A 27,902-nucleotide genomic window follows, 5' to 3' on the forward strand; every position below is an offset into this window, starting at 1 on the left:
TACTTTTTTTCCCTGAAGGTTTGATAGCACTGTCTTTGTTTAAAACTGTCAGGTTAAACAGGGATAACGTAACCTGAGATATTAATGAGTCATTTGAGCAAAAGGACCATCATACATTGTGTTGAGAAGCATTGTTGCAGATGCTGGTGAAACACTTCATTAATTACATTGGGCAGGTCTGGCAAAGGCTGATAACTTCCTACAAAAACTTCAACTTCAGACTTCAAATGACATATCACATGCTTAGAGATGATCATTCTGAATTTCGAATGCTGATTAGTTGCTTTCGGTAATGCAAAGCAGCAGAAATACTTTAAAACAGTGTCAAATTTACATAGGTACAAATACCATGTGCTGTTGTTTATTTGTGTAAATCAGAGTTCTGAGGACACAATGACCTCTAAAGAGCTTATCCAAAGTTCACCTTCAAGAAGGATGTGATTCATTTGCTATGCTAATGCAACTCATAATTTACTAATGAATGCGAACTGGAGGTGACAAAGAAGCACAGAGAATTTATCTGTACTGTGTGCTTTGTCTGTTCCTGTGTTGGCCTTAGCAGCTGTGTTAGCACCGCAGTTTTGCAGCCCACTGGGAGCTGAACACCCTTCAATGCTCTTACCTGTTGAGGTGCAAATCCTATTCACAGAATCACAGAATCCCAAAATGCTAGGTATTGGAAGGGACCTCAAAGGATCATCTAGTCCAATCCCCCTGCCGGAGCAGGAACATCCAGATGAGGTTACACAGGAAGGTGGCCAGGTGGGTTTTGAATGTCTCCAGAGAAGGAGACTCCACAACACCCCTGGGCAGCCTGTTCCAGTGTCTGTCACCCTCACCGTGAAGAAGTTTCTTCTCATATTCAAGTGGAACCTCTTGTGTTCCAGTTTGAATCCATTACCCCTTGTCCTATCATTGGTTGTGACCAAGAAGAGCCTGGCTCCATCCTCATGACATTCAACCTTTATATGTTTGTAAACACTAATGAAGTCACCCCTCAGTCTCTTCTTCTCCAAGCTCCAGAGCCCCAGCTCCCTCAGCCTTTCCTCATAAGGGAGATGCTCCACTCCCTTCAGCATCTTTGTTGCCCTGTGCTGGACTCTCTCCAGCAGTTCCCTGTCCTTCTGGAACTGAGAGGCCCAGAATTGGACACAATATTCCAGATGTGGTCTCACCAGGGCAGAGTAGAGGGGCAGGAGAACCTCTCTCGACCTACTAACCACCCCTTTCTAATACAACCCAGGTACCTTTGGCCTTCCTGGCCACAAGGGCCCAGTGCTGGCTCATGGTCATCCTGCTGTCCACCAGGACCCCCAGGTCCCTTTCCCCTACACTGCTGTCTAATAGGTCATTCCCCAACTTATACGGGAACCTGAGGTTTTTCCTACCGAGATGCAAGACTCTACACTTGCCCTTGATATATTTCATTAAATTTTTCCCTGCCCAGCTCTCCAGCCTGTCCAGGTCTCTGGATGGCAGCCTCTGGCGTGTCAGCCACTCCTCCCAGCTTGGTGTCATCAGCAAACTTGCTGACAGTGTGCTCTAGTCCATCATCCAAGTCATTGATGAGTATATTGAATATATTGAATAGTACTCATCTATTCTATTCTATTCTATTCTATTCTATTCTATTCTATTCTATTCTATTCTATTCTATTCTATTCTATTCTATTCTATTCTATTCTATTCTATTCTATAGAAATTCCACATAACACAGCCTCTGTAAGCACCTTTGCTGAAACACTTGAAAGTTATTAACACGCTCTCATTAATTTGAAGATGAGATATTGAAAAACCACTGTTGTAAAGGGATTTGTCTCTAAGCAATTGGTTATTCCCCTCACATTTCTATCCAGACCACATATCTTGCCTGATATTTTAGGGCTGAAATCTTCTCTGTCCTTCCTCTCTCTTCTCAACAAATTGTTAAAAACAAATGTTCCCAATATTCATATAGAACTATGATAACAAAAAAGCCCTCGGATCACAAACAATTTGAAATTGGGTCCAGCTTTTTGAAACACCCTTTGTTTTGAAATGCAGGTATTAAAGGGCAGAAGACATGTGGCAGTGGTTTGACTGATGTGCCGCTGAGTTACAAGGAGTGGTTTCATTTCTACACTGCGAGAGAGGGCATAGCAGTGAGCATCTGGCCAGCTGAGGAAGGTGTGATTAGGAGACAATGCTGCTCAGGTTGAGATCCAAAAGGCATTTTCATCCATGTGACACTGTGTTCAGCGCTAGGACTCTCAGTTGGTATAATGGAACCACTGAGAATTTAGTCGTGTGCTCCTAGTGCACCATGAGACACCATGGGGGATCTTCCATACCCATATAGGGCTTGAAAATATGTTACAGAACCTCTGGGACATCTGTGCCCCTGTGGAGAAGCAGCTAGAGAGTGAAGTTGCACCAGGACATCCACCATTATCTGATCAAAACCCATTCCTTAGGTGGGATTCTGACTGATATAAGATGCCTACACTGATATTTCTTTAAATGGTTATTTTTGTGTGATATCTGAGCTAATGTAAAGACATCCCCATTTTTTCATTGTAGAAAGACATGAGGGAACTGGGGCTGTTTAGCCTTGAGAAAAGGAGACTGAGGGGAGATCTTATTGCTCTCTATGACTACCTGAAAGGAGGTTGTAGCATACAGGGTGTTGGTATAGGACAAGAGGAAACGGCCTCAAGTTGTGCCAGGGATGTTTTAGATTGGATATTAGGAAAAGATTCTTCACCGAAAGGGTTGTCAGACGTTGGACACAGGGACATGATTTAGTGCTAGAGTTAGGTTGTGGTCGGACTCAATGATCCTGAGGGTCTCTTCCAACCAAAATGATTCCATGATTCTATATTCAAGAATATTCTTCATTCAGCACTCAGTGGACTTCCCCTTAGCCTCCTGCTGATGCCATTTTGTGGGGTACAGGCAATGGGCCACAGCTGTGTAGCCTTTTTGTCTGACTGATCCTCAATGCCAAAGTACAGCCTGCTTATCTGTGGAGCATGAAGGAAAAATTAAGAGTCTGATGTAAGAAAAGGTTTATAGGGACAGCATCAAGTCAAACTGGACTCAAAATCTGGTTTAATCTGTAGGGAGGTTTGATCTGTCTATTAACATAGTATTTGGCTGTGTTAATTTGTGTATCCCCAAGAAAAGCATTCTTCCATACCACCACTGTTCATTTGATCCACAGCTGCTGTAACATGAGTTTAGCCCTTGCATCTTTTAGCACAGATCCTTTCTCTTCTTCTTTTCTCCCTGTGAATAAAGTACTTTGCATTCTGCGCAGTGAAAAATCCTTTCCTGACTGATTGTTGTGCACTAGATTTGCAGCACCACTGGATATACGAATGGGTCATAGGCTACTGACCTTTTTAAGGAAAACTGATGTGCAGTGTTGTCACACAGAATAAGATGCAGTGATGACTCTGCACTCTTCACACCATGTGGAAAAGATCTCTCTCCCAATCTAGCCGTAATATTTCACACTTTCAGCTGGGAAAATCCTGAGTCAAGTTCCTTGTTACACAGACAACATTGCAACCATCTCAGGTGCAAAATGGTGAAGATCTCTGTAGAGTTAATGCCAGAAAATTCAGGAAGAGGCTTTTAAAGTGGTAATGTTTGTCTTCTGTAATCCGGAGATTCCACTCAATCTGCCAGAATTGAGCCATATATCTGATTCCAGAGGAGCTGCATTATCAGGCTTCCATTGCCCATAATGGAAAACCCACTAAACTCTTACTTGGACCTGGAGTGCACTACCAGTGCTCTTGTGGGGTGCAGGTTCTGTGCAGCCATCCATCTTTTCCTTACACTATTGCAAATCTTTGACTTTGGAAGAAAGTTCATTGGGTATGGCACCATGGCACCAAGTTCTCATGTTTGCGCATAAAGGTGAGCATGTGATGAAGTTTGAGATGGCACAGGCAAAGAAGATAGAGTCTAAATTGGACATTGCTTTTTCACTTGGCAATCTCAGCTGTCTGAAAGTGCTAGGTTAGGTTGGGAGTATTGGTATTGCTTCTAAAACGATGTTCTTTTGTAATGTAGGGTCAAAAATATGAAAAACAAAACAAAACAACAACAAAACACAACAAAAACACACACAAAACAAACAGCCAAAACAAACAAAATCTCTAACAAAACTCCCCCATGGGTCAAAGTCTTGGGTGAAGAGTAAAGATTCACTTTTCAGTTCCTTTTAAGAATCTGGCCAGTCACCAAATTAATATCACTTCCCTACCCAGAAATCCTGTGTTAGAGACTACAGTGGCTATTTCTGTACAGTGCTCTCATCCTAATATCAGACATTTACTTTCAGATATATCACTTTCAGAGGACATATTTGATGTGAGAGCCTGCGAGAAAAGGAGATTTGGTCAGGTGAAACAAAGGGTGGGTAGGCTGTTTGACTGGGTTTTGTTGTTTTGTTTTGTTTTCCTTCTCCTACAATCTTTTAATCTTCATTGATTTCAAGTGGAATGGTAGAAAACAGCCCAACCGTGTGTTGTGTCAAGGCAAAAGTCATGATGGTGGGTTCCGAATTTTCATCCATTTGCATTCCTTGGAGCTCCCTAAAAATTTGCTTAGAGGACATAACACATTCCTCTCCTCCTTTCTAAAGAAATGGAAGAATGTCTGGGATGATCAGTTCATGTCTGTGTGAGAGATCCTAATTCTTGGGTATCCCTGAGATTTTGCCATGTTTGAAAGTGGACATTTCGATCTTTCATCTCTCTGAACACAGCAATGTTCATGGTGCTTAGAAAGCATCCTGCAAATTCCTACTCAGGATGTTTAAGTGTTGACGTGTACGATTAATGCTCTTACCTTAGACTCTTTATATACTCTAAATTCACTTTACTTCTTTACAGGGTTTGTTGAAGGCTAGGCACTTGACTGTTGAATTACAGGCTGACTTTCAAATGTCCTACACTTTTCTTCCACGAAATTTAGCAGAAACCAATATACGAATCTTAAAGTTTATCTGCAAATGGCTTCACAAAGATTTGTTTACAGCCTTTGGACAAAGTCCTCTTAGAAGCGTTTCTGAAACTTATATTACTTGCCATTGGGTAATGCGGTTTGGGTCTGTGCTGCTCCTGCTTTGCCGTGCTACAAGGTCCACCATGTTTCATAGTCTATGAGTCTCAACTCAATTAGCAGCATGCTGCCAGCCATAGATAAGGCCGTGGACAGGCATAGTAGCCATGGCAGATAAAAACCCCAAGCAATAGTTCAGTCCAATGTCATTCACTTAATGCAAAAATAGAATTCAAAACCATAACAGAGCAACTCAGAATATTTAGTTGCAACAGTCGGAAGTTTTTTCATCCTTATTCAAGCCACAGGACAGGAGACACCTAACTGCTTGGTAGCTAATGCTGTCATTGCCTACTCTTCATTTCTGCAGTTTATCCCCCAAACACCCCTGTGATAACACGTCTGGGCCTCTTCTTGTAACATATGTATGCATACATATGTCTTTCAGAGTATCTTTAAAACTTGTTTCAGAAGATGGAACCAGGATCTTGGTAGGTGAGTCCTGTATCCCAAACTGAGAAAAAATCAGGTGGTGCTCTGGGCTTTCTTATTTTGCAATCTTATGCCAGCAAAACTGGGAAATGTGTCAGGCCTTTCTTCCAAAATGTTCCGTAGAGCAGAAAATCCAGGATGATGGTGTTCATGCTGTCTGATATTGCTGACCCAAAATATTTTGTACCAGCACACCAGATGCCCTAAGGAAGCTGGCAAGAGTGGTACACAGGGCACTGGAGCAAGTTTTGAGGAGTGGACCTGAAAGAAAAGCAACAAGAGGAGGAGACCTTAACCAGGCTTTTGGCTTGTAGGTGGAGAACAGGAGAAAGGAACCACCTGATTTAGAAGCTATTCTTTTGCACCTTTCATTACCTGCTGTGAAGCACAGTTTTCCACTCTCAGATCTTGCATTTTAAAAGCTTTCCAAACTTATGGAAGCAGTAGTAAGCCAGTTTGTGGGAATTCCTGCCAATGCAGGAGACAAGGTCATAACAAACAGGTTTGGCATGAGTGACCATTTAGGCTTTTCTTGTTCAGCCTCCCGCTGTGAGAGGGACAAGGGTTCTTACTTCTGCTGCCAATGGACTAGTGTTATTCTGGGCTACCACTTCATCACCTGCCAGACCAGCTGGTATGCCAATGATATTAAAGATGTTTTGGAGATTTCTCCTTCCTAGAGTATCCTCCAGCACCTTCTAGAGCATCTTGCGCTATCTCTGCCAGTGCAAGAGTGCAATTCAGCTTACCAAGTGTGGCATTTCTACCCTGTCCTTGCTGCATGATGACATTAGGTCGGGGACTCCTGCGTGGAGCTGTGGATGTGCTCATGAGCTCTGCGGAATCTGCGGATGCACAGGAGGGACCTTTGAACATCCCAACCTGAAACACTTGCTGCTTTTTCCCTTTCTCCTCCAGGACCTCTGCTGAGTTTCTCAGTGCACTTTCCTGGTCCCCGCTGCAGGGTGCACATTTGTAGCCTCACAAAGTTTTCTGATCTTTCCCATCACCTTTTTCTTGGTACTGATCTTTGTAAGAGTAGCTAGCCTATTTCTTGGAATAGGAGAGATATAAGAATCTAAATATTAAACAGTAAATATTCCCAAGTCTGTGCAAGTCAGGCATGCATTCCTCTCTCTCTGAAGAGCTGTTCTCAAATATTTGGTAATGTCTTTTTTTAGTGTTAAAAATCCCAAATCCAGCCTCTCATTAGCAACCATGAAACGATCAGTGCAAGATACTGCAGATGTTCTGTGAAAAATGAAGTTTGGATGCACAGTAAAAGGTGGTGGGTAGGAATATACAGGAAATGAAAGAACTGTGAGAAAAGATGCATTTTTAATCCTTATGGGCAAAGGCCAGTAGTTGAAGAAAATAAGGCTGTTCCAATGTGAAATTTGGGAAAGTGTGTAGGAACCATGGTTTTAGGAGCATATTGCATTGAGAACCATAAACTAAAAATTCAGCAAAACATCACCAGATTTTCCTAATCTTAGAGAATGTCATTAGCATTTACCAGGTGGAAGAACAGAATTAAATTAGAACACAAGTTTTAAGAGAAAACAAGAAAGGACCAAATGGAGCAAAGAAGAAAAATCTCAGATTCATATGAGCATTTAGAAACAGAAGAAATTACAATGGTGCGCAAGAAATGATATTGAAGAACTGAGAGCAAACATAAGTCTACTCACTGTCACACTGGATGGGAATTCTTACTAGTAATTGTTCAAAACACTTTGCTGCCCAGAGCCTAGATTATTATTTTGAAAGCAGGATCCTCGACCACACATAGATGTGATACCTAAATTTACAGCAAGGGATTTCAGAGAAACCCAATCATGTAAGAAATGGGCTGGTATGGCTGGTAGGCTAATCCTTTCAGGAGTAAAAATATACAAATCCTATTAAAAGGCGGTGTTTGTAATTGTATACAAAACAGGCCTGAACATAATGGATGGCATTCACCTAATTTACAGAACAAACTTCTCCAGAGGAGCTGCTCACTACAGTGTTTCCTTACAGTTAGAGAGAAGAAATTGTGTCTCTTGGTGCTTGTGATCAACTTGATCCATTTACTTTAAAACAATATGAATTGTACATTTGAAGCGCATGTTCATCTCTGTTAACTATAAACCTAATTCAAGACTTAAAATTCTGTCACAGAGGACAAAAATTTGCCAAAATGATGCCAAATGCAAATACTTTTATGGACTGGCTATGATGTATCTATTCCTAATAACAGCTTCAAAAGGACTGCTATATTTTGGAATAGGTTATAAGCAAATTACTCTGTGATCTACTACAATTTTGAAGCAAGAGATAGTGATCAGGATCCATAAGGAGCACCTATATATGGAAGAAACATAAAAATTCTCAGCTAGATCTGCATTATATTGGCTTTAAATGAAAGCGGATATAGAAGAAAAATTCAAAGAATGTGAAAAATTAAAAGAAATCAAAATTCACCAGACAAAACAGTCTGTGTTCATCTAAGAAACATTGCATTGATGATCTTGCATAGTCATAGTTACTTTTTTTTTCCTGGAAAAAATATGTGTTGTTTTCGGAATGCACCAAAATAGCATGATTTGAAAATATAAGTGTTAAACATTTGATTTCCAATAACACGAACATTTATTTACTAGAACTGCATATTAGTTTGACAGTGACAAAAGAGCACAGCCATTTGTTTGTCTGGAACTTATGGATAAAATAATCAGGATTTTAGGCATAATGCTACAAATTGGTACAATGTCATGGGCTGTGAAAAAATATGCAAAATGATAGAAAGGATTAAAAACTGAAGAACTAGGTTTGGATGCTCAAATCTGATTTACAGTCTTGAAGTCTGAACCGCCACCAACTGAAACAGTGTTCAGTTGGAAGCTCAGGCTTAAGAGAAATCAATTTTCCTTACTAAACCTTGACTTTTACCCTATTTTTTCCTTCTAACCCTTGGTGCTCTGTGTCCCATAGATAGTATTGTTACAACTGTGAGTGAATTTCTGACTTTCTCCCTTTTTCCCTGTCCCATGAATCCCCAAGCCAGTGTCCATCTCCGCTCTGCTCTTCCTCTGTGATTTCAGCAGTTTCTTTCCCTGTGATTTGCCTGTTATGATTTTACAGTCAGGCTCAACCACCAGACTCACGGAGTTGCCTCAAAAAGATGAAATTAGACAATATAGATTCAGTTATTGTCCTGTTTCCATAGGACAACATAGACTCATCAACTGTCAAGCGAATAAGAGTCTTTATGTTTGAAAGGCCACAATATGGGCATAGGTGCTACATATACCCATAATATGGCCATAAATAACAAGGTGAAGATCTTTGTCATCTTTGATAAGCAAGGGGGCTTGATGAAAAAAACACAACACCTGTATAGCATCTTCCATAGAAAGAGGACACAAGAAAACTTGCATGTTTTGTAAACACCAAGATCCGAAACAGAAGAGGCTGCAGGGAAATCAGTGGGTTGCGTAGCATCAGTGGAGATTAAAATTCATGACGTGCTTTGAACGCGGTCGTCATTTCAGATGCTAAGGGAAGATTGCTGGGATGTGATTTGATTAACTTGCAGTGGGTGTTTATCCTTTGGAAACAGTGAGGTAGGAGGACAGGTGACCTGTCCAAGATGGATTGTGGTTATGTGTCCCAACACAGACTTCTCATCCCTGCACACCCCAGAGTTCTGCAGCAAGGAGCAGGGGCTCTGTGGGCTGTGTGTTTTTTGGGACTGTGGTTCCTGCTCAGGAGTTGGACCTCTGAAGCACTTCTGGGCTGCATTCATGCAGGTCCTGCACCTGGGGATTCAGACCACATTCCCTGCTTGGATTTGCCCTCAAAATTATTCATGGTGACTTGTGATCTTCAGTCTCATCCTCTCACCCTATTTTTGCTTTTTTTTTTTTTTTTTTTTGTGCTGCAAGATCTGTTGTTTTCATGGGTGGGCGCTCACTTTGAAGTGTGGGCTGTGACACACAGAATGCTCAAGCTAGCAGCATCCCTTGTCTGTTAATGCCAACATTTGGGTTATTTTAGTGACCAAGGAAAAGCCTTTTCACCACTGTGAGACTCCTTTTCCTGCATATCAAATACATGGGTGAGATCACCTGTGTTGAGTTTGTTTCATGGGGAAGGAAAACAGGAGGGAGAGCAGCATTCCCTTGCTCTATAGAGCACCAATACCCTCTAGTGGTAAAACCGCAGGCATTTCTAGGCAAAAGATGATGATTACACTACTGACTTAACTTCTGTCTTCCTCTTGGATAAAAATTTGTACATCATCTTTAATTGACAGTGCTGTTCTGTTGAATGATACTGTAAATTCACTCCTTTAGTTTAAGTAGCTGATGATGTAATTCCCTTGAACTGTTTTCAGTGTGTTTCGCTTTTCATTAAATCATTTAAATGATACCCGTGAGTGACTGAATTTAAATGATACCCGTGAGTGACTGAATTTTCACATGGTATAAAGAAATCGCTGTAATGGAAAGCATCAAGTAGCAGTAGCTCAAGGCTTTAAATGGAGAATTAGTGATGGCGCCTCTGTAGTGGCTGGGATGTGGGAGATCATAGGTGATTTACAGCTAATTGAAGGAATCATGTTGTCTCAGTTGAGTTCTCAGCTGTTCTCAGTCCAGGGCTCCTGGACTGGGGTTTTTGGGAAACCAATGAGCCACTGGCTCCATAATTGCAAGGTGGGGACAGCAAGGAATGGTGTGGCAAAGCAAGCTTGAAGATGTGGCAGGAACATCATAGAATTACAAAGTTAACTGTTGAATGTCTTGAACAACAGGAGTGTGGCTATACAGAGATGGCAAAAGCCATATTCTGGACGCAAAGGCTGCTTCCTACCAATCACATAATGCTTGGCTGGTGAGTGGATGAAGGAGAAACTCATCAAAGAAATCTAGAATTGTTTAGCATAAGCAAACATGTAGCATGGAGGGTTTTGGGCTATTCTCCCAAGTAGCAAGTGATAGGACAAGAGAAAATGGCCTCAAGTTGCACCAGGGAAGGTTCAGATTGGATATTGAAACAACTTATTCACTGAAGTGGTTATCAAGCATTGAAACAGGCTGCCCAGGCAAGTGGTGGAGTCACCATCCCTGGAGGGGTTTAAAAGGTGTTTAGACAAGGTTCTTAGGGACATGTTTTAGTGCTAAAGTTAGGTTAGGTTATGGTTGGACTCGATGTTCTTGAGAGTCTCTTCCAACTGAAATGATTCTATGATTCTCTAAACACATTTGCTTCTGTTCTAACCTCGCTTGAAATGGCTGATCTGAAATCTTCCTGGCATAGGAAACTTCAGTCTCAACAGCTAATGTTAGGAAACTTACAGCAAATTTATCCTTTAGGGGTTGCTAGGAAACATTTCACTGTTGCCTGTTCCTTGCATGGAGGGTGCCAGTTGGTGCTGTTCAGAGGAAATTCCCTCCAAAAGTTGGCAGGACCTATCTGGAGCTCACCTCTCTCTTATTCCAGCTGCAAAAATATTTCAAATTCTCAGAACACCCTCCCTTAGCTCTAAGTTTTCCCAGACATGAAGGGAACAAAACCCCAAGACAGGTGAGAGGACACATGTCTCTGAGCCGAGCCCCTGGCCCCACGGCCCTTGCTCTCTGCCTCTGCACTGCAGGCTGTGGACTCTGCTCATTTCACCCAGTGAAACATGCAGGAGTTTTATTCAGCAAGAAATAAAATCACACTTTAGGTATCAGATTGAAATTCAAATCACATAGCACACACTAAACACAGTTTGTTTCTCAACAAGCTTTCTTCCCTGGATGATTTCTTTGATGTACCCCAGCTATGAAAGCAAGGGATCCAGAGCTTTTATAGAGAGACATTCCAGTTTATTCACTAAGCTCTGAAATATTTCCATGGCCACCTGCCCCTCTGTTTCTGTGAATGAGGTTTTGGGAGCACATTAAAATGCCCATGATCTGGGCACATGAAGTACCAGAACATGAGCTTTCCTCACTCTGCTTCACAATAATCACTTATGAGACTCCCTTGATTTTCCTTACCTCTTTATGTGTAAAAGATTTTGAATAGTTTGAACCTAGAAACAGTTTTTCACAGAAGACCAACATGACTTTATACTGGACTGAATTGGATTTACCAGCAGTGGGAGTTAAATTTACTGTCAGATTTCTGTGTTCTGGAACCTCACAGGCAGACATTAGCACAGGGCCAGTGATTTATCACCCTCTGCTTTTCCTGGAGAGCAGAACTTTACTCTGTTGTTTCTCTTTCAAACCCTTTCATCTTTTCATCTGCTTAGAAGGGAGTGCAGAAGAGAAGGAAAATAGAGATGCAGTGGAGTTTTCAAGGGAGGGTTTGTCCTGGTGCTGCATTGTAATGAAGAGTTTACTGTTTCTCAGGATGTGCCAGGTAGATATATTCCACTGCAAACTCAGTCACATTTTGTGAAGCCCACAGCACATCAGCTTGGAATAGATCTCCTGAGCATTATAGTCCTCTGCCATACCTTACATTCCCTTCCCAAAATGCAGTATGACCCATTTGCTTCCTGAAGAATGCGAACAAGTTAACTAATGATGTTTCTCCCAGGACTATTTAGGATCTTGCCATGATTTCTTGACTGCGAGACCCCTGTCCAGGTTGAGAACCCTTGATCTCCATGAGAGCCCACCTCACTGTTCACCAATAGGAAGCCGCCATCCCCTGGAGGTCTCTACCCAGGATTTTATAGGCAATATCTCCAATGCAAATGCAGAAAGGGGTAACAATGCTGTGTTTTTTCTTTTTATTTCATTCCAGGTTTCTGATTGTCTTAGGGTGTTTGATCTTAGCTGTCCTGACAACTTTCAAGGAGTATGAAACTGTTTCGGGAGACTGGCTCCTCTTGCTGGTAAGTGGACTGTGGCTGCTGTGTCACCCTGGTAATGTCCTTGCATTGAAATCAGCCCCATCAGCAGTGATGGAAACTTACTCCCAGCTCTGCAGGCAATAAGATTTCTTCTTCTGGTCCTGGAGCAGTTACCATAGACTCATAGCAAATATATTCCTTTCTCTGCATTTCCAGCATGCTTGTTTTGTAAATGCTGGAGTTCATGCTCAAGGCTGCCATTTGACAGAAGAAGAAAAAAAAAGTAGGGAAAAAACTCTCACTACATATAAATGTGGCATATTTATCGTTTTATGAAAATGACCCCAATAAAGAGCTTCCCCAGATCCCATAGCACAACTTCTCACTTAGCCTGGCCTTGTAGAAAAGCATCCCTAGGGAAACTACACAGAAAGAGTATTTCTGGGATCTCAGTTTCCATTTCCTCTTGTACCCCTAGAGACATGTAGATCTGAGCAAAACCTAAGCGCCAAAAGGAATGAAAGGTGAATATCCCTTGCATGTTCCTTCTCAAAAAGTGCCTGTACAAAAACAGACTCATCTCCTAGGGAACATGAAACTTGCTTTTTGTCCCTGTTACCCTTCTTAGACCCATCTTTTCACATGTCTAAAAGCCTGCGGTTATTTTTCCTTCTCCTCAGCTTGCTTTTATGTGGCTCTCAGTGGTTTTCAGAAGTGCCTAGCAGCTGTGGGTATGAGCATCAGGAAAAATCCCACTTTCCTCTTTGTCAGCTATTCACAGAGAGGAAAAGTAACTGTGTGCCCCACGCTGCCCTTGTCTATCTCCACTGAGTACCTCAGAGGAGATCTGTCCTCCCCTTTCCCTCCTCATGCTTACGAGAGTTCTTGAGCAAGGTGGAAAATTCCATTCTTCCATGCACCAGAAATTTGAGGGAATAATAGATGTTTTAAATTTGTCTTTTATATATACTGTATCCTGTCACTGTCTCTATAGATATGGCTGCATGAACAAGCTGCTGGTGGGTAACCCCTGATGTGGGTGTATAGTGCACTGAGGACTTCGCAGTCACCACTCACGGGTGTCTTCTCATTTTGTGAGAAAAAAAGGGGTCTTTTGTGAAGTAATTGCCCTTCCATCAAGGCAGGGTGAGCACTTCTCATCTACCCAACAGCAGGGGCACATCCCTTCTGCAGACTTAGTAGGCTACAAAGCTATGTGCCACTTTGCCTTGCCTCTTTCATCAACCTATATTGTCCTCCTCACTTTCTCTCTCTCTCTCTCTTTTTTTCTCTCACATACACCAACCCTTGCACCTCATCTCTTTCCTTCAGCTATATCCTTGTGTCCAGAATTATTGCAAAACTTGTTACAAGTCTAACAATGTAATTTATGTCTTTGATACAGGAAACTTTTGCCATTTTCATCTTTGGAGCAGAGTTTGCCTTAAGAATCTGGGCTGCTGGGTGTTGCTGTCGCTACAAAGGATGGAGGGGGAGACTCAAATTTGCCAGGAAGCCTTTATGCATGCTGGGTAGGCACATTCTCTTTACTACTGTTTTCCACATAAGTCCTTTTCCCTCTGAGTCAGTCTGGGGGGATGTCCAAGAACCAGTGAATGGCAGCACAAAGAACACTGGAATCAGATCTGCCCTTCGTGCTAGGAGCTGTGTCCTACTTGGAGTTGGTATTTGAAGTAGCCGGTAAAAACGATTCTTTCAAGAGACAGTTGGGTGGCTGGCCAGTGAGAAAAGAAATGGATCCTTTTCAAAGAGATTTTTCTCATCCTGAGGGTCACTGCATTTTTATTAAGCTCATCCCCAAATACACTGCTTCTGCCTTCAGTTCCAAACCACTTCAGATCCCACTGCTGTGGGATCTTTCCCAGCACACTTTCATATCCAAATGCTATGTTTTACATTTGTAATGTTGGTTTGCATTTGCAAACAAGTATCTTTGTGATTTCACCTATGTTATCTTTCAGGCTTGGAAGGCATTGCCAACAACTATCATAAAACTACTCATTATTCATGTTTGAATCCCATCCTAAAACTCTCCATTATGTCCACAATCCAACTAGCCACCATTTAGGAGTTCACTGCACCCTGAGCACCTGTCATGCACATCCACATTCACTGTATCCAGGACTCTCTGGTTTATTTTTATGGTCTCCAGGCCAAGCACTACTTTTTGTTCTTCGTTTGCACAGCACATAGCACTATGGGGAGCCATGGTGCTGCAGTTACATGAATACCTGTCACCTTCTTCCCTCTCCCTCCTTTTGTTCATCTTGTGGGTTTAAATGGTAGACAAATTGTAACAAATTTTCATTGTCTGTCTCTGCTATCCTCAATTTGGTGGTTCTCCTTTGGGTGCTACTGTTGTATAAAGACTTCTTGTATTTCTACTAGCATTGTAAAGGCTAAGCAAGTGGGATTGACTGTTTCATACCTTCTAATTAAAAGTGTCATCTCATTTCTGAGAATGAATCTTCATGGATATTTAGGTAAAGAACAGAAAAGATCCCATTTGATTTATTAATATAATCTATTGGTTGTCACTGGCACAAATTTGTTTTGAGAATGATTGAAAGTGAATGAATCTGAAACCCACCCATTGCCACTGTTTTTGGCTGGAAATACAATATGAACACCATTTAAAGAGTGAATGCCTAGAGAACGTTGAAACACCTCTTTGGAAGCACTTCTTTCTTTTGTATGTAGGGAGGAAACAAGGAAAAACAAACAGAAAACAAGAAGCAATGTCATTTACATTTCAGACTTCCTCGGCTGATCAGCAAATTGGCACTGCGGGCACTCACAGAAAACAGTACTGACTTTGAGATTTTAATGGGAAAACTCAGCCAAAAGAAAAACAACACGAGATGCACCATCAAAACTGAATTTCTTATCTGCTGACCTATAAGTCTGCTTTCAAAATGATGTTCCTGTGGACAGATTAATTTAGGGTTGTTTTTCTGTCAGCACTGTTTCTGTGCATCCCTAAGCTGGCTCAGCCAGTGCCTCAAGTCCAGAGCATTGATCTGTGCACAGATTATGAGTCTCCCTCGTGGGTTCTGTGCACGATGCCGACTGTGCAGCAGGTGCAGAGATCTGTTTAATTGGCAAGAGAAGGCATTTTCAGGCAGCTTTACAATTTGCCCAGGGAAATTCGCAGCACAACCAGATGGGATTAAGAAGCAGGTGATGGGACCGCTTTTGTTAGCAGGCATTGTTCTTTTTGCCTTGCAGATATCTTTGTGCTGATTGCTTCAGTGCCGGTGGTTGCTGTTGGGAACCAAGGCAATGTTCTGGCCACATCCCTCAGAAGCCTCCGCTTCCTTCAGATCCTGCGGATGCTCCGAATGGACAGGCGGGGCGGTACATGGAAACTTTTGGGATCAGCCATTTGTGCACATAGCAAAGTAAGTAAAGAACCTTCAGGGCTTAACTGGGGCTTGGGGAAGAGATGTTGAAGGGCAGGAGAGGGGATGCACAGCTACAACAATGCCTTGGGATTATGCCAGTAGTTCAAGCAATGGTTTCATCCATTCAGCTTTATTCCCTCTTCCATTCTCTGAACCATTTTTGCCCCTAGTTTTACCTTTCTCTACCCAATAGTGGTGCTGGGAAGTGATGAGAGTGTTGATTCACACAGTCATCACAACAGGGATTTTGCCTTTAGACTGAAGAGAGCAGTGGCATCCCTTCAATAGTGAAGTATGTCGAAATATTTGACAGAAACGCCTCTGTATTTGCGACACATTTCTAGTGGCTTCCAGGCTTGTCTGATCAACAGGTGGAACAGAACTCTGGAGGAGTAAAAAGAGACTGGTTAGCAGAACTGTGGTTTTGGAGGGAGCTACTGATACAACTTCTCTTTGGAAGCATGGGCCAGACTATGCAAAGCTGTACACAATGTAAACTCTGACAAGCAAAATTTCTAAAATCATCTTTACTCAGTCTAACTTGATGCAATAGTCCGACACACCCTGTCTCACACCAGGCAGATACTTTGTGTTCTGGCATTGCCACCAAACATTACTGCAAGTCAAAAACTATCTCCATAAAAATCCTCTAGGTGAGATTTCTTATCTGCACTGGGTATAGAAAAACTGCATATAGTCTGTGCTGTGTACTGCTTTTTCTTATCCATGAATGACATTCTTGACATTTTAGGGGGTTTTGAAAATTAAAATGCCAGTTGGCAAAGTTGACTTCACTTCCTTGTAGTGGCTGATGAGGTTACCCACCCTGCTTCATTTCACACCAACTTCTGTTTCTTCCCCATATAAATGTACTGTGAGGCAGGTAACATGTCAGAAACGTTTCTCAGCAAATTAAGATCACAGAAGAGGTCTATGAGCCAAAGACACTATTTATACATTTTTCAAGGCTTCATTGTGTAGGATTTCATTCAAAGGCTCCTTGTCTGATTCCCCACTATCTCCTTTGGACCTCAGCTGACTGAGGGAGATAAGAAGGGATTGTGAGAACTTTGCTCCACTGAAGAACTAAAGAACTTCTTCACTGAAGAACTTTGTTTCACTAAATAAACAATTTTGATAACAAGGTTAGCCAATAAATTTCCTTCTGTGGGTGCACTACAGAAATTAGCCAAGAAAGCTGACTTAACTCAATTATGAAATTCTCAGCTACAGCTTTTTTTTTTTTTTCCGTTTCAAGTGCAGTTCTCAGAAAATGAAATGAAGTGGATTATTGATTTTTTTTTTTACCCTCTTTTCAAGACATTTGTTAACAATGTTTCTGCTTTGTGTCAGACATTGGTTGGATTTTAACTTGGGTTGCTGATCTCCCACCTGAGTGAGAGTAGCCACACACTCCACTTTAGTCAGTCTCTAAAATAAGGGAGCTCAGGTTTTGTTTTCACACAGGTGATTTTCAAGCTCTGCTCTTATCACACCAATTAATAGTGAAACCATAATTCCTGGTGAAACCTGCTTTCATGTGCCTAAAGAGAAGGAACTGCATCCTGCAGCCTTAGCTCCCTGGAGGTAGGGAGAGGACAGAGCTGATGATTTGCCTGCCAAGACTGACCAAGCCTCGGGGCAGCAGGAATGGGAAGACTCAAGGTCAGAGCCAGAGCCCTGCAGCACCCTGGGCCATGGGTACAGCTAAGCCCTTAACCCAGATTTATTCCACTACAACTGCAGATTGCTCCAAGCTGTTCCCAAGGCAGATGCCATGTAAGGCCTAATTCTTGTAAATCTCTGCATTACTTCTCAGCAAGTGCTGAGCTGGCCTGGTCACGGACAGCTCTGCTGTTATCCTCAGTGCTTCTGTCTTCTCCTGGAGTTTAGTCTACCACTCTATTGAGACTTTTTCCAGTCCCTCTATTGTCCATCTGTTTATTTTGCAGGAACTTATCACAGCTTGGTACATCGGGTTCCTGACACTCATCCTATCCTCGTTTCTTGTTTATCTGGTTGAAAAAGATGTTCCTGAAAAGGATGCTAACGGGGTGGAGATGAAGGAAGAGTTTGAAACCTATGCAGATGCACTGTGGTGGGGGCTGGTGAGTCAAAAAATACCTTATCCCGTTCTTAAAAACTTTGTATCCAAGAAGAGATAAAGTATTGATGTTAGGGATTACAGTATAAGTGCTGCTAAATTTGTGTGAGGAGCATGTTACTGGTATAACATTACCAAAGTAGGGATGTCCTTACAACCAATTACCAGATGTATATCTCTGTTGATTTTCAGTCAGACAAAGACCCTGAGGTGCTTAAACCAGAGATGGCCAGACTGGAAGGTCCTGTTGACTCTCTTAAGCAACAAGGGGCCTTGCAGAGTGATCTAGATAGATTGGAGCATTAGGCAATGTTTAATGGGATTAAATTTAACAAGAAAAAATGTCTCTGGGATCTTATGTCTTGCATGCATTCCCCAAGAAACATGCCATTGGTAGTACTGAGCTACAGGGACCTTTGATACATCTGTTCTTGTCTCTTCTGATGAAGAGATGAGTAGCTGGTTTGTGACACTGTTCAGGTGATCACAAAATATGCCTGCCACCTGGTAGACAAAATTCATGTTGCTTTACTAGCAACAGTTAGGTCAGCCTATATCATTCTGTGACTATTATACAATTCAGCAGTATATTTTTTTATTAATGCAATTCACTCCTAAATGGTGAGATCCGTCTTTCCCTCCTATCTTTATTTATCAAAAGATCCTAAGTATTGCATGGAACACCCGGATATTTTCATATCCCTGTCTAATAGGACATTCAGGTAAAGTCTCACTGGTGAGAAAATGTACACAGTTGGAAATAAGCAATTCTGCAGCAAAGGAGTAGGTTTTCACAAAGTCACCTTTGCTTAACGAAGACTGGGACTTCAGGAAGAGGTAGTCCTGATTTGTTGTTGAAGCCCTGTAAGCTTTTAATCAGCAAGTCCCATTCCTAACTGTGCACTAATGATGGGCAGGAGGTGCACTCTGCATGCAACATCACATGGAGTTCCCTTTCAACAAAGACATCCTAGAGAGGCAGCTGTTTTAAGACTAAATCCACTGTCCCTGGTGCAATGTTTCTGGACTATCATGCCATTAAAAAGGAAAAAACAGTTAACCCATTGTCAAAATCCTCTTTTAAGAAGCTGTGCATGAACACCCATAGAGCTAAGTGCATTATGCAAGTTTCATGGCAACATTTAAAGCAGAACTGCTGGCTTTGTTTTTCTTATGGGATTTTGTGGTCATTCTACCCACAGATCACCCTCGCCACGATTGGATATGGTGACAAGACCCCCAAAACATGGGAGGGACGACTGATTGCAGCTACGTTTTCTCTCATTGGAGTGTCTTTCTTTGCTCTTCCTGCAGTAAGTACCTTCTCCCTCCTCTGTTAGTCACAGCCCAATGCTCTGTGCTTGTAAAAAGAAGGTAGAATGATCAACATTCTCAGTACACTCAAAATCCCTTTTTAAGTAGTAATTCAAACACTTGAGCTATTCTACATGAATAAATCAAACTCTTTTCTTCCTAACTTTCCATACAGACTATTGGGAATAATGTCACTCCAATGCTCCTTGAATCATATGTGGGCATTGTCTGAGACAGCGCTAATCGTCACACATCAAAATTAATCCAGCAAGTGAACAGTCTGGGAAATCACAGGGTAGTTCCTGAACCTATATCCTGGCCTGGGCTAGTTTACTGGTGTTGACATAGCCACACAAAATGTATTTTTACAGGATTTGGGGGCCACTGCTTAACAATTAGTGTTGGGCCCATATTACCCCGCTTTAACCACTTACAAGCTAGAGATCTACATTTGAGTGACCATCACAGACCAGTGGTTGTCCTTTTTAACCAGTGCAGCTCTGCAGAACATTTCATCTCACTTGTTTCCCTTTCTTCCTAGAGGAGATCTTTGACACCATCATTGAAGTGCTGTTTCTTCCTACTAAAATGAAAGGCAATTTAGTTAGCAGGTGACAGTAAAGGTATTTTTGATCTAGCCAGGTTAATCCTTCTCTGACTGCTTAATAAATGATCTCTAAATTGCTTTTGAAAGTGTATTTATTCTCTTGTGTTATATGGGCCAAATATGTGTCTTGTCTGCAAAGTCCTCGGGTAAGAATGAGGCAAGATCTGAGTGAGATGAGCCAAACAGCAACAGAAACCATCCAAGTCCAGAGTTTAGGATACATTTCCTTTAGACTGAGACTTGTAAAGAATTTCACAGAGGATGGGAAGTCCCACACACCCAAATCCAGAGTATGGGCATCATAGCTTTTTTATCATAGAAGCGCAGTTTCAGTCTACCCTGGGTGGAAAGTAATGCACCACCCAGACAACTCCACCTTGGAAAGGCAGTAGACATTGAAGAAGCTGGTTGAGGACCATAAAAGGCTTTGGTGTGGCCATTAAAATCTCATGTCTCATGAGTGGTGTGATGGAAAAGACATGCTGTACTGCCGTATTCATCTCCACCTACAGACCTGTTTCTTCTCATCACTAATCCATTTTTTTCTGAGTAAGAAATGTCTAACATCCTGCATCACTCTATGCTTTCAGGGCATTTTGGGCTCAGGGCTGGCATTGAAGGTCCAGGAACAACATCGTCAAAAACATTTTGAGAAAAGAAGAAAGCCAGCAGCCGAACTCATTCAGGTTTGCAACCACTTATCCCATCCTTGAAGAAGTGTTGTGTATGAAGACTGCTACATCATGTTAACAAAGACCCTCACTTCCCCTCTGCCCAAATTCTCATTTCCTATTGCAGGACATGAGAAGCTATGTTTGATGCCACAAAATCACAGAAAACAAGCTGCCAAAAACATATTCTTTCCAAAATCCAGGTTTTGTCAGTTCCCTGGAGAGAGTGATTTGATATGCAAAGTGATGTTGTTATTGCTATGAAAACAGCAATAGAAGTAACACAATAGGCAGTGACTGCTTCAGTCAAGGCAAACAACATAAACAGTGTGTGTGGTCTGTAAAAACTGAAACACACCCTGAATCTTCTGTTATGTTACTGGACAATCAGAGGATTCAATGGAAAGAGACTCCTTAGCTCACTTGGGCTTCAGTTATGGCCTTTGTTACAAATTCAGAAAATTAAGATTAAAATTACTAGTCTGGGGGCTGACAAATTTGACAGGAGTTGCTCTTAGTAGGTGTGGAGCACGCTGTGACAGCAGTGAAGCAAATGGCATCGTTTCCACAGAGGCACAGAGAAAGTTTCTATGATATCAGATGGAAGTGTTGCTTCTCAGGAGTGCTCAGGACCAAACCAGCCCTCAGGAGAAACAGGCTGAGGGGCATATCATGCTGTTCTCTTTCAAAATGCTCCTTGGCAAACAGAAGTGGCTGCAGGGATGAGTGGTGAATTGAACTCAGCTTTTAAATTGAAGCATCTACACTTTGTGGGTAGCTAATTTAGCTACAGTAATTTTTTAGGTATGTGCTTAGAGAATTTTGATTGAATCTCAGTGCTGAACTAGAAATTTGCACAGTAAAATTTCCTCTGGTGGTACATTAGAGGGTAAACTAGCTTAAGCACTTCCAGAAATATTGGACAAGTCCAGCAGTGCTTAAAGCTCTCATAGACATACCAGACAAGAGAACAAAACCAGTTTAACCAAATGTGATGTCTTGTTGATGTCAGTGGTTCTTTCTCATGTCCTGTCTCCTTTAATAGCCCTCCCAGATCATAATCCAGTGTAAATAATTTCACCATACAATGACACTTATTTGATATGGCTGATTAGCAGTTAATTTCCAAATAGTCATTCAGGTGCATTATGTTCTTTGAAACAACCTGGCTGCTTACCTCACACTAATGATTTCCTCTCCCTTCTAATTCAGGCTGCCTGGAGATACTATGCTACTAACCCCAACAGGATTGATCTAGTTGCTACCTGGAGGTTTTATGAATCAATTGTGTCATTTCCATTTTTCAGGTAAGTGTATTATCCACTTCTCCATCATCATTTTATGTGAAATATAAGTCAGGACAGGATACATAGACTTCATATATATCAATGAGGCTTTTGTAGGTAGCAGAGAGTTGCCTGTTAACTTTCCGTGTGAGAGTGAAAAACATGGGTTTTGGCTTCTGGATCCATTTCTTCTCCTTTCCCCTCCTGGGATATATTAATGGCACATGGATAACTCCATCAGGAGCTCTCATTTTGGCATTAAACAAAAGAGAAGGTTGCCTCACCGTCAGGTTCCCTTTGTAAGGCTCTGGAGTTTATTGTCCTGGAAATCTCAATTTCTCTGTCTGTAATTTTGATCCTGATAAAGTTTTAGCCCTGGATTTCACAGGCACCTGTACTTCTTACACCCTCTATGATGCAGTTGTGAATTTTAAGAGACAGGCTACGCTTAAAATTCTTATTCTTCTCTCTTTAACTCAACTGGCCTGAGAACAGTGTTATTGACAGGGATGGCCATGGCATGTGAAGATAATTAGTGCCTGTTAAATGCTTGGTTTTTGGCAATACCAATTACTCTAGGGGATAATTCAGTGCAGCACAGCCAAAGCACACTTTAAACTGTCTCTCACTGAAAATATTAACTGGAGGTTCACAAGAAAACTTTGCTAGGCAGCTGGGGTCATGGTTTTATTTTAATAACCACTTTTGAGTTCAGTGGAAAGCTTTCCATACATAAAGATATTCAGACTTCATGGACACTCCTATCTTTACAGGTGTGAGTCTGTCTGATCCTCACTTTCCTTGCCTGTCAAACAGGCACTTTCCTCACCTTGAGGTCTTAATTTTTTAAAATGTTGGCACTAAGAAAGCTAAGACTTTCAGCTATAGACTATCAGTTTCCAGTAATGTGCATTACTTATCCAAGTTTATGTTTTAAACTTTCAGTCTGAAAAAAGTGCCCTTAAACTACTGCTCAACTCAGAGTCTCCACATAAGTCGTATACAATGAGCTAATACTGCGGCTCCAGCTATTGCTCAAAACTGACTTGCAGAAACATTTCAGGCTCCTGCCTTCATCAATTATAAATATTAACTTTTCCTTTTTTTTTTTTGATTCACAATATATTTCTTTAGGATTGATTTCACATAGGCCAAAAAGGAAATCTCTAAGAAAAAACACAACAAGCATTTAATTAAGGCTCAGTAACTTTCCTTTTCTTTATCCCTTCTCACTGTATTTCCACATTATCCATTGTAGAGTGATTTCTAGATGTTTTTTTGACCTCGGGTTTTGTTCAGAGAATAATTCTCAGGCTTGCCTGGAGTCTGGACTGATTACTGTGATTTCAAGCTTGTTTATTGTCTGTAGGTTATTCTGTGATTCAAATGCAAACTGAAATTTAATAGGTGTTTTGCAAATAAAGACCTGGCAGAGAGGGCAAGCGTTCATTGCTCACCAAAGACTGGATTGCCAGTCTAAGCAGCAAGGGCTGTTTTCAGGAACCTATATCACTTTCTTTGCTTCACTTTGGTTGCAAATGTGGCTTTTATTCTGCTGTCAGTTACAGTCACAGAACAAAAGAGGTATATAAACCATTAGCAATAGATTAGTAATTCTGTTTTAAAAAATCTACTGAATTTACGTAATTTTTCTCTCCTTGCTTTCTTGTAATGCTTCCTCTCTTCTACAAAAGGAAAGAGCAATTGGATGGTACTGCCAGGTATGTAGCTGCCATTATTATAGCCTTGTTTTAATCCAGTTATTGGAGGATGCAGGTTAAATGGTTCTTTGTGGATTCATGAGCTGTTAACCAAAACATGCTACTAACACCACAGGTAGCCATCAAAACTGATTAACCAATCCATTTCCTAATTTCTTGCTTTTTTTCCCAATTTAACAACACAGCTGAAATGCTAATTGTACAAAGACAGTGTTGCTTGCTGATTGTATGTAAACAGCTTTATTGTTTGTAATTATTAATCATGGTCTAGATTTCTGATCCATGTCATAGAGCTAAGGTTAGCATCCACATTGTTCTGGGGTGAATTCAAAGTTCTGTTTCATGTTATTGCTCAACCGTCCTGCACAGACTAATGTTGCAGGGTAAGGAATCAAGTCGATTCACCATGTGCAAAGATTTCATGGCGATAAATACTAAGATGGAAGGCTAAAATGGATCAGCAGGATAGTCAATCTGTCTGGCAGTACTAAAAAAACTACATTGGTGGTGAGGCCTTGGTCCCACCCCTGCTGAAACAGATGGGGAAATACCCAGCTACTTGGGGGAGTTTACAAGCAAAGAGAATGAAAAAGCCATCAATCCTAATACTGGTCAGTCACTGAAGACTACAGCAGAGTGGTCTTTGTCAGTCAACCTGCAAGGTCTCAAATGAAAATCATACATTCATAACCCCCTCCAGCTAAGCTGAAGATTCAAAAGCCTATAAAATAATTCAACACCTTAGGTCAGAAATGTGAAATACTTAATGCTAAACTGCTATCAACAGATCACCCACAATGAAAGTCAATGCTAATTAAAGGATAAATAGTTCCACAGACTCACACTGAAGCTATTTCTATTTGCATCCCTATGTACAGCACAGAGAAAAAGGGCAAGAACAGTAGCAAAATTTGAAAACTGTTACTCAGAGGACAGGCCTCAGTTCCAGCACCTGGCCTGACTAAGAGTTCTATTTTTCTTTTTGCTCTTTAAACATTTCATATAACACATGACAGCTTCGATATAGGAAGCTGAAAAAAAACAGATTCACACTTGTTCTCCTATGAATTTGAGGTTCAAACCTCCTCTAAACAGAAAATAAAGACGTATCCCAATTTTTCTTACAGTACAGACAAGTATTGTAGTGTTGAATTATTAGGAAAAGATTATTTCCACCTCCTGCCACCATCCTCATGAGCTAACCTGCTCCTCTTCAAAGACTGTCTGGATGAGAGTTACCTATTTTGTGAACTCTCATGAACCTGAACTGCTATACATCCATGACACTGCTTGGGCTAAGCAGTGATGAGCAAGCTCAGTTCCATTCTTGTAGATGTCTAGAGATTTTAGCCATCTCCAGGGTTGACAGACACCTAATTTTGGCCTTTAATATGTAGGAGGAAGCTTAGGAGATTAAATCCTTTTGCGTATGTAACTTTATACCTTGAGCCAAAACATGTTCTGACTTAGATACAGCAGCAGATTAAAATTAGGCAAGTGAATGATTGCTGCAGTTTGCTGTTTGTCACAGCCCCCCGAGAGAAGCTCCTGCACCTGCAGTGTCAAAACAGTTTGTGGAACAGCTTCTGAGTTGCTTTATCTTTCAGACCAGTAGAAGGAATCATGTAATCTTGACGTGCTAGATTAAAAACTGTAAAGTATGACTCACAGCTCCAAATCTTTAAATTTGTAGTCCCAAGGCCCCTCATTCTGGCTGGATATATCTCGCTTTTATGTTGTTACATATGTAAAACCCTCCAGCAAAATCATCAGTAAACCTGTATTGGAGTCTTTCTGTTAGTAAGAATGTGTTTATGGAAATAAGGATTCAATAAGAGGGTTTGGAAACCCTCCAGGTAAACAGGCAAATGATGGTACTTGTGGGAGCATCCATTGACTTCAGTAGACATGGGACTGAGCCATAAAATCTGGTTGTTTTGACAGTTTCACCTCCCTTCTCTCATAAAACTCGTTATTTACAGACCAGATAATTAAAAAAAAAAAAAAAAAAAAAGAAAAAAAATTATCTTTCTCCTGCAGTGATTTAGCACAGAAAGTATTACTCACACTCCACTGCAGTCCACGTTTAAGGCTGTATTTAAATAAATGAGCAATAAGGGAATATGGTCCTAGTGGAGAGAGCAGCCCATAAGTGCACTCAGTCTCTAGGTTCTTGCATCAGTTAAGTACTTAATGGGAAAGATGTAGTAATAAACCGCATTGTCTGAACAGTGGTTGAAAAAGGAGAGAGAATAATTGGTCCAAAGCTTTCCCACAAGAGTCAGAAAATTTAACTGGTTAATAAACTAAAAATGAGGCCTGACTGTCTGAAAATTCAAGGATGGATAGCGCTTTAAGCAGCAAGGTTTCTGTTCTGTGGTGCAAAAGCTGTTTAGGAACTCCACAGTGGCAGAGTGGAGCTCTGCGACAGATTCTCCTAGGTTCCCTGCTTGGAAGCAGGAGCTGTCATCACTACAAGGTCACAGCCAGATACAGCCCCTCGTTCTTAGACCCCTTGGGAAAAACACAGGAGAGACAACAGAATGGAAGAGGCTGTTTCAGAAGTTGGATCTCAAGGCACGGATTCAGGGAAGGACTTGGTGTACTAGAAAGCAAATAAAAGTGTGGCAGCAGCCCAAGGCTCATCACACTTTTATGGAAAGCTCCCTTTAAACTACACTGTGAAGATGTGAGATATGATGAAGAGCATGTTGGATCCCCTTGAGCTAGACAGTAAGCTGGGTCATGAAAGCAGTGAAGTGGTACATATGATGCTGTTAAGAGCATTTCCCTTAAATGCCCTTTATAGTCCCCAAAAAGCAGGAGGAACTGAGACTGTGCTGTTCATTGCTCACTGGTGGGGAGTTGACTGACTTCATACCAGAGATGCCACTGGCTTTTTCTTCCTTAATCTATGCCTTAAACTGCCAGCATGTGAAATCTCAGATAGCAATTGCTCTTCTGTATGTATTGCAAAGACTTTTCATCTGTTTAGCTCCCAAGAGGGAAGATCTATGAGAAAAATGTTAATGCTTATTTCTACTGGAATGCAGCAAATCACTCAGAGGTGCTTGACTTATATGTCCCAGCCTTTTGGATGGACCTTTGTTTGATGAACATATTGTTTATTTTGGACCAACTTTTTATGTCTGTGTTTGAGGAAGGAATAGTGGAACTGCTTTTTCAGCACTGTTGTTAGCAAATGTTCCACCGATTTCCACCTGTTGAAGAATTTTGAATCGTTTGTATGTACAGTCACTTTAGCAAAGGATTTTGAACTTTCTTCTAGGGTCTTTCTCCTAATCATCTTGGTCCACCTGTAGAACTAGACATCAGGAGAGCATGTTAATTCCTAGATCTATTATTATGTGATAGTGGAAAAGTTATTTATCCCTGTTTCCTTATCTCTACAAGACGAATAATATTTCCCTGCCATTAGAAATTTGGTTAGATTTTTTTAATTGCAGCATCAGTACTAGTCCTTCCTATTATAAGAGTATGAAAGAATGCATATAACATGGTGCATTTTTGTATTGCAAGCAGTAAGAGTATAATGAAAATGAAATAATATTTTGCAAGGTGGAAAAATTCACTGTCAGCATTTCTTCTTAATGCATCTGCCCAAAACAAGAAGAGGGAAAAAGCCACTCTGATCTGCACACTACATTAACTACAAATGAAAGGCTATTCCCATTCTTTTTCATAGAGCTTTTCATGAGTAATCATTAACGTCTCATCTTAATAACTTTTCTTCACTTTACAGTAATGTCATTTTTAGTAGGGAGTCATTCCTTGGATCAAGCCTCACCAGAAAACTTAGGTATATACATTCAAGTAACAATTGAGCCTTACTCTTTTCATATTTCTTGCATGCCATTCTCTGCCTGCACTTTCTGTTTTTACTACAGTAATTCATCTAACCACTGTAAAAAGTAAGGGGAGATGAGACTGAAAAGTTATTTAAGCATAAAAAAGTTGCATGTCCTTTCAGATAGTTCATTGTTCTGCTGTTCAGAAAACATGGGATCTAATCCTGACTCTGCCAATGATCTGCTTAGAAACAAATGTTTTTCTCTGTTTTCATAGAATGGGAATGATACTTACTCTGCAAATCATTTAGAAATTTACTGCAAGAAAAATATACCATAAGAGCTAAATGCCATTCCTTATGCAGCCCCGACCTTGCCAATACAAAATCATGCAAGTCACTTTGCATTTCAGTTCAGTGGGACAATATCTCCACATGTGTATTTGCAGGTTTTGGTTCAGCAAATGGAAAGCAAGTGGATGCTCTTGATCACCTGAATAAAGCTAGTGACATGCTTAAATACCTTGCTGAACTGTGACCTAAGATGTAGAGCAAGAACTTTATCTTCCTGCAAAGAAACA

At 41.1% G+C, this 27,902-nt stretch overlaps 1 protein-coding gene across 2 annotated transcripts in view; it reads left to right on the forward strand.

Annotated features, from left to right (window-relative positions):
- Positions 1-27,902, forward strand: part of KCNQ3 (potassium voltage-gated channel subfamily Q member 3) — a gene marked incomplete at both ends in the record, with an annotated part of 207,575 nt that overhangs the window by 161,828 nt on the left and 17,845 nt on the right. Inside the window, 9 exons of one of the 2 annotated variants that reach the window (XM_082045481.1) lie at positions 12,337-12,427; positions 13,791-13,917; positions 15,635-15,807; positions 17,763-17,918; positions 19,117-19,227; positions 20,426-20,521; positions 21,719-21,813; positions 23,487-23,513; positions 27,277-27,333. In XM_082045481.1, coding sequence (XP_081901607.1) covers positions 12,337-12,427; positions 13,791-13,917; positions 15,635-15,807; positions 17,763-17,918; positions 19,117-19,227; positions 20,426-20,521; positions 21,719-21,813; positions 23,487-23,513; positions 27,277-27,333 — 933 coding nt within the window. The remainder of the gene's footprint in view (positions 1-12,336; positions 12,428-13,790; positions 13,918-15,634; positions 15,808-17,762; positions 17,919-19,116; positions 19,228-20,425; positions 20,522-21,718; positions 21,814-23,486; positions 23,514-27,276; positions 27,334-27,902) is intronic. The other variant, XM_082045482.1, reaches the window with a different exon arrangement.

The sequence above is a fragment of the Streptopelia decaocto genome (assembly GCF_964273445.1).
Source record: "Streptopelia decaocto genome assembly, chromosome: 2".
In the NCBI taxonomy this organism is placed as follows: domain Eukaryota; kingdom Metazoa; phylum Chordata; class Aves; order Columbiformes; family Columbidae; genus Streptopelia; species Streptopelia decaocto.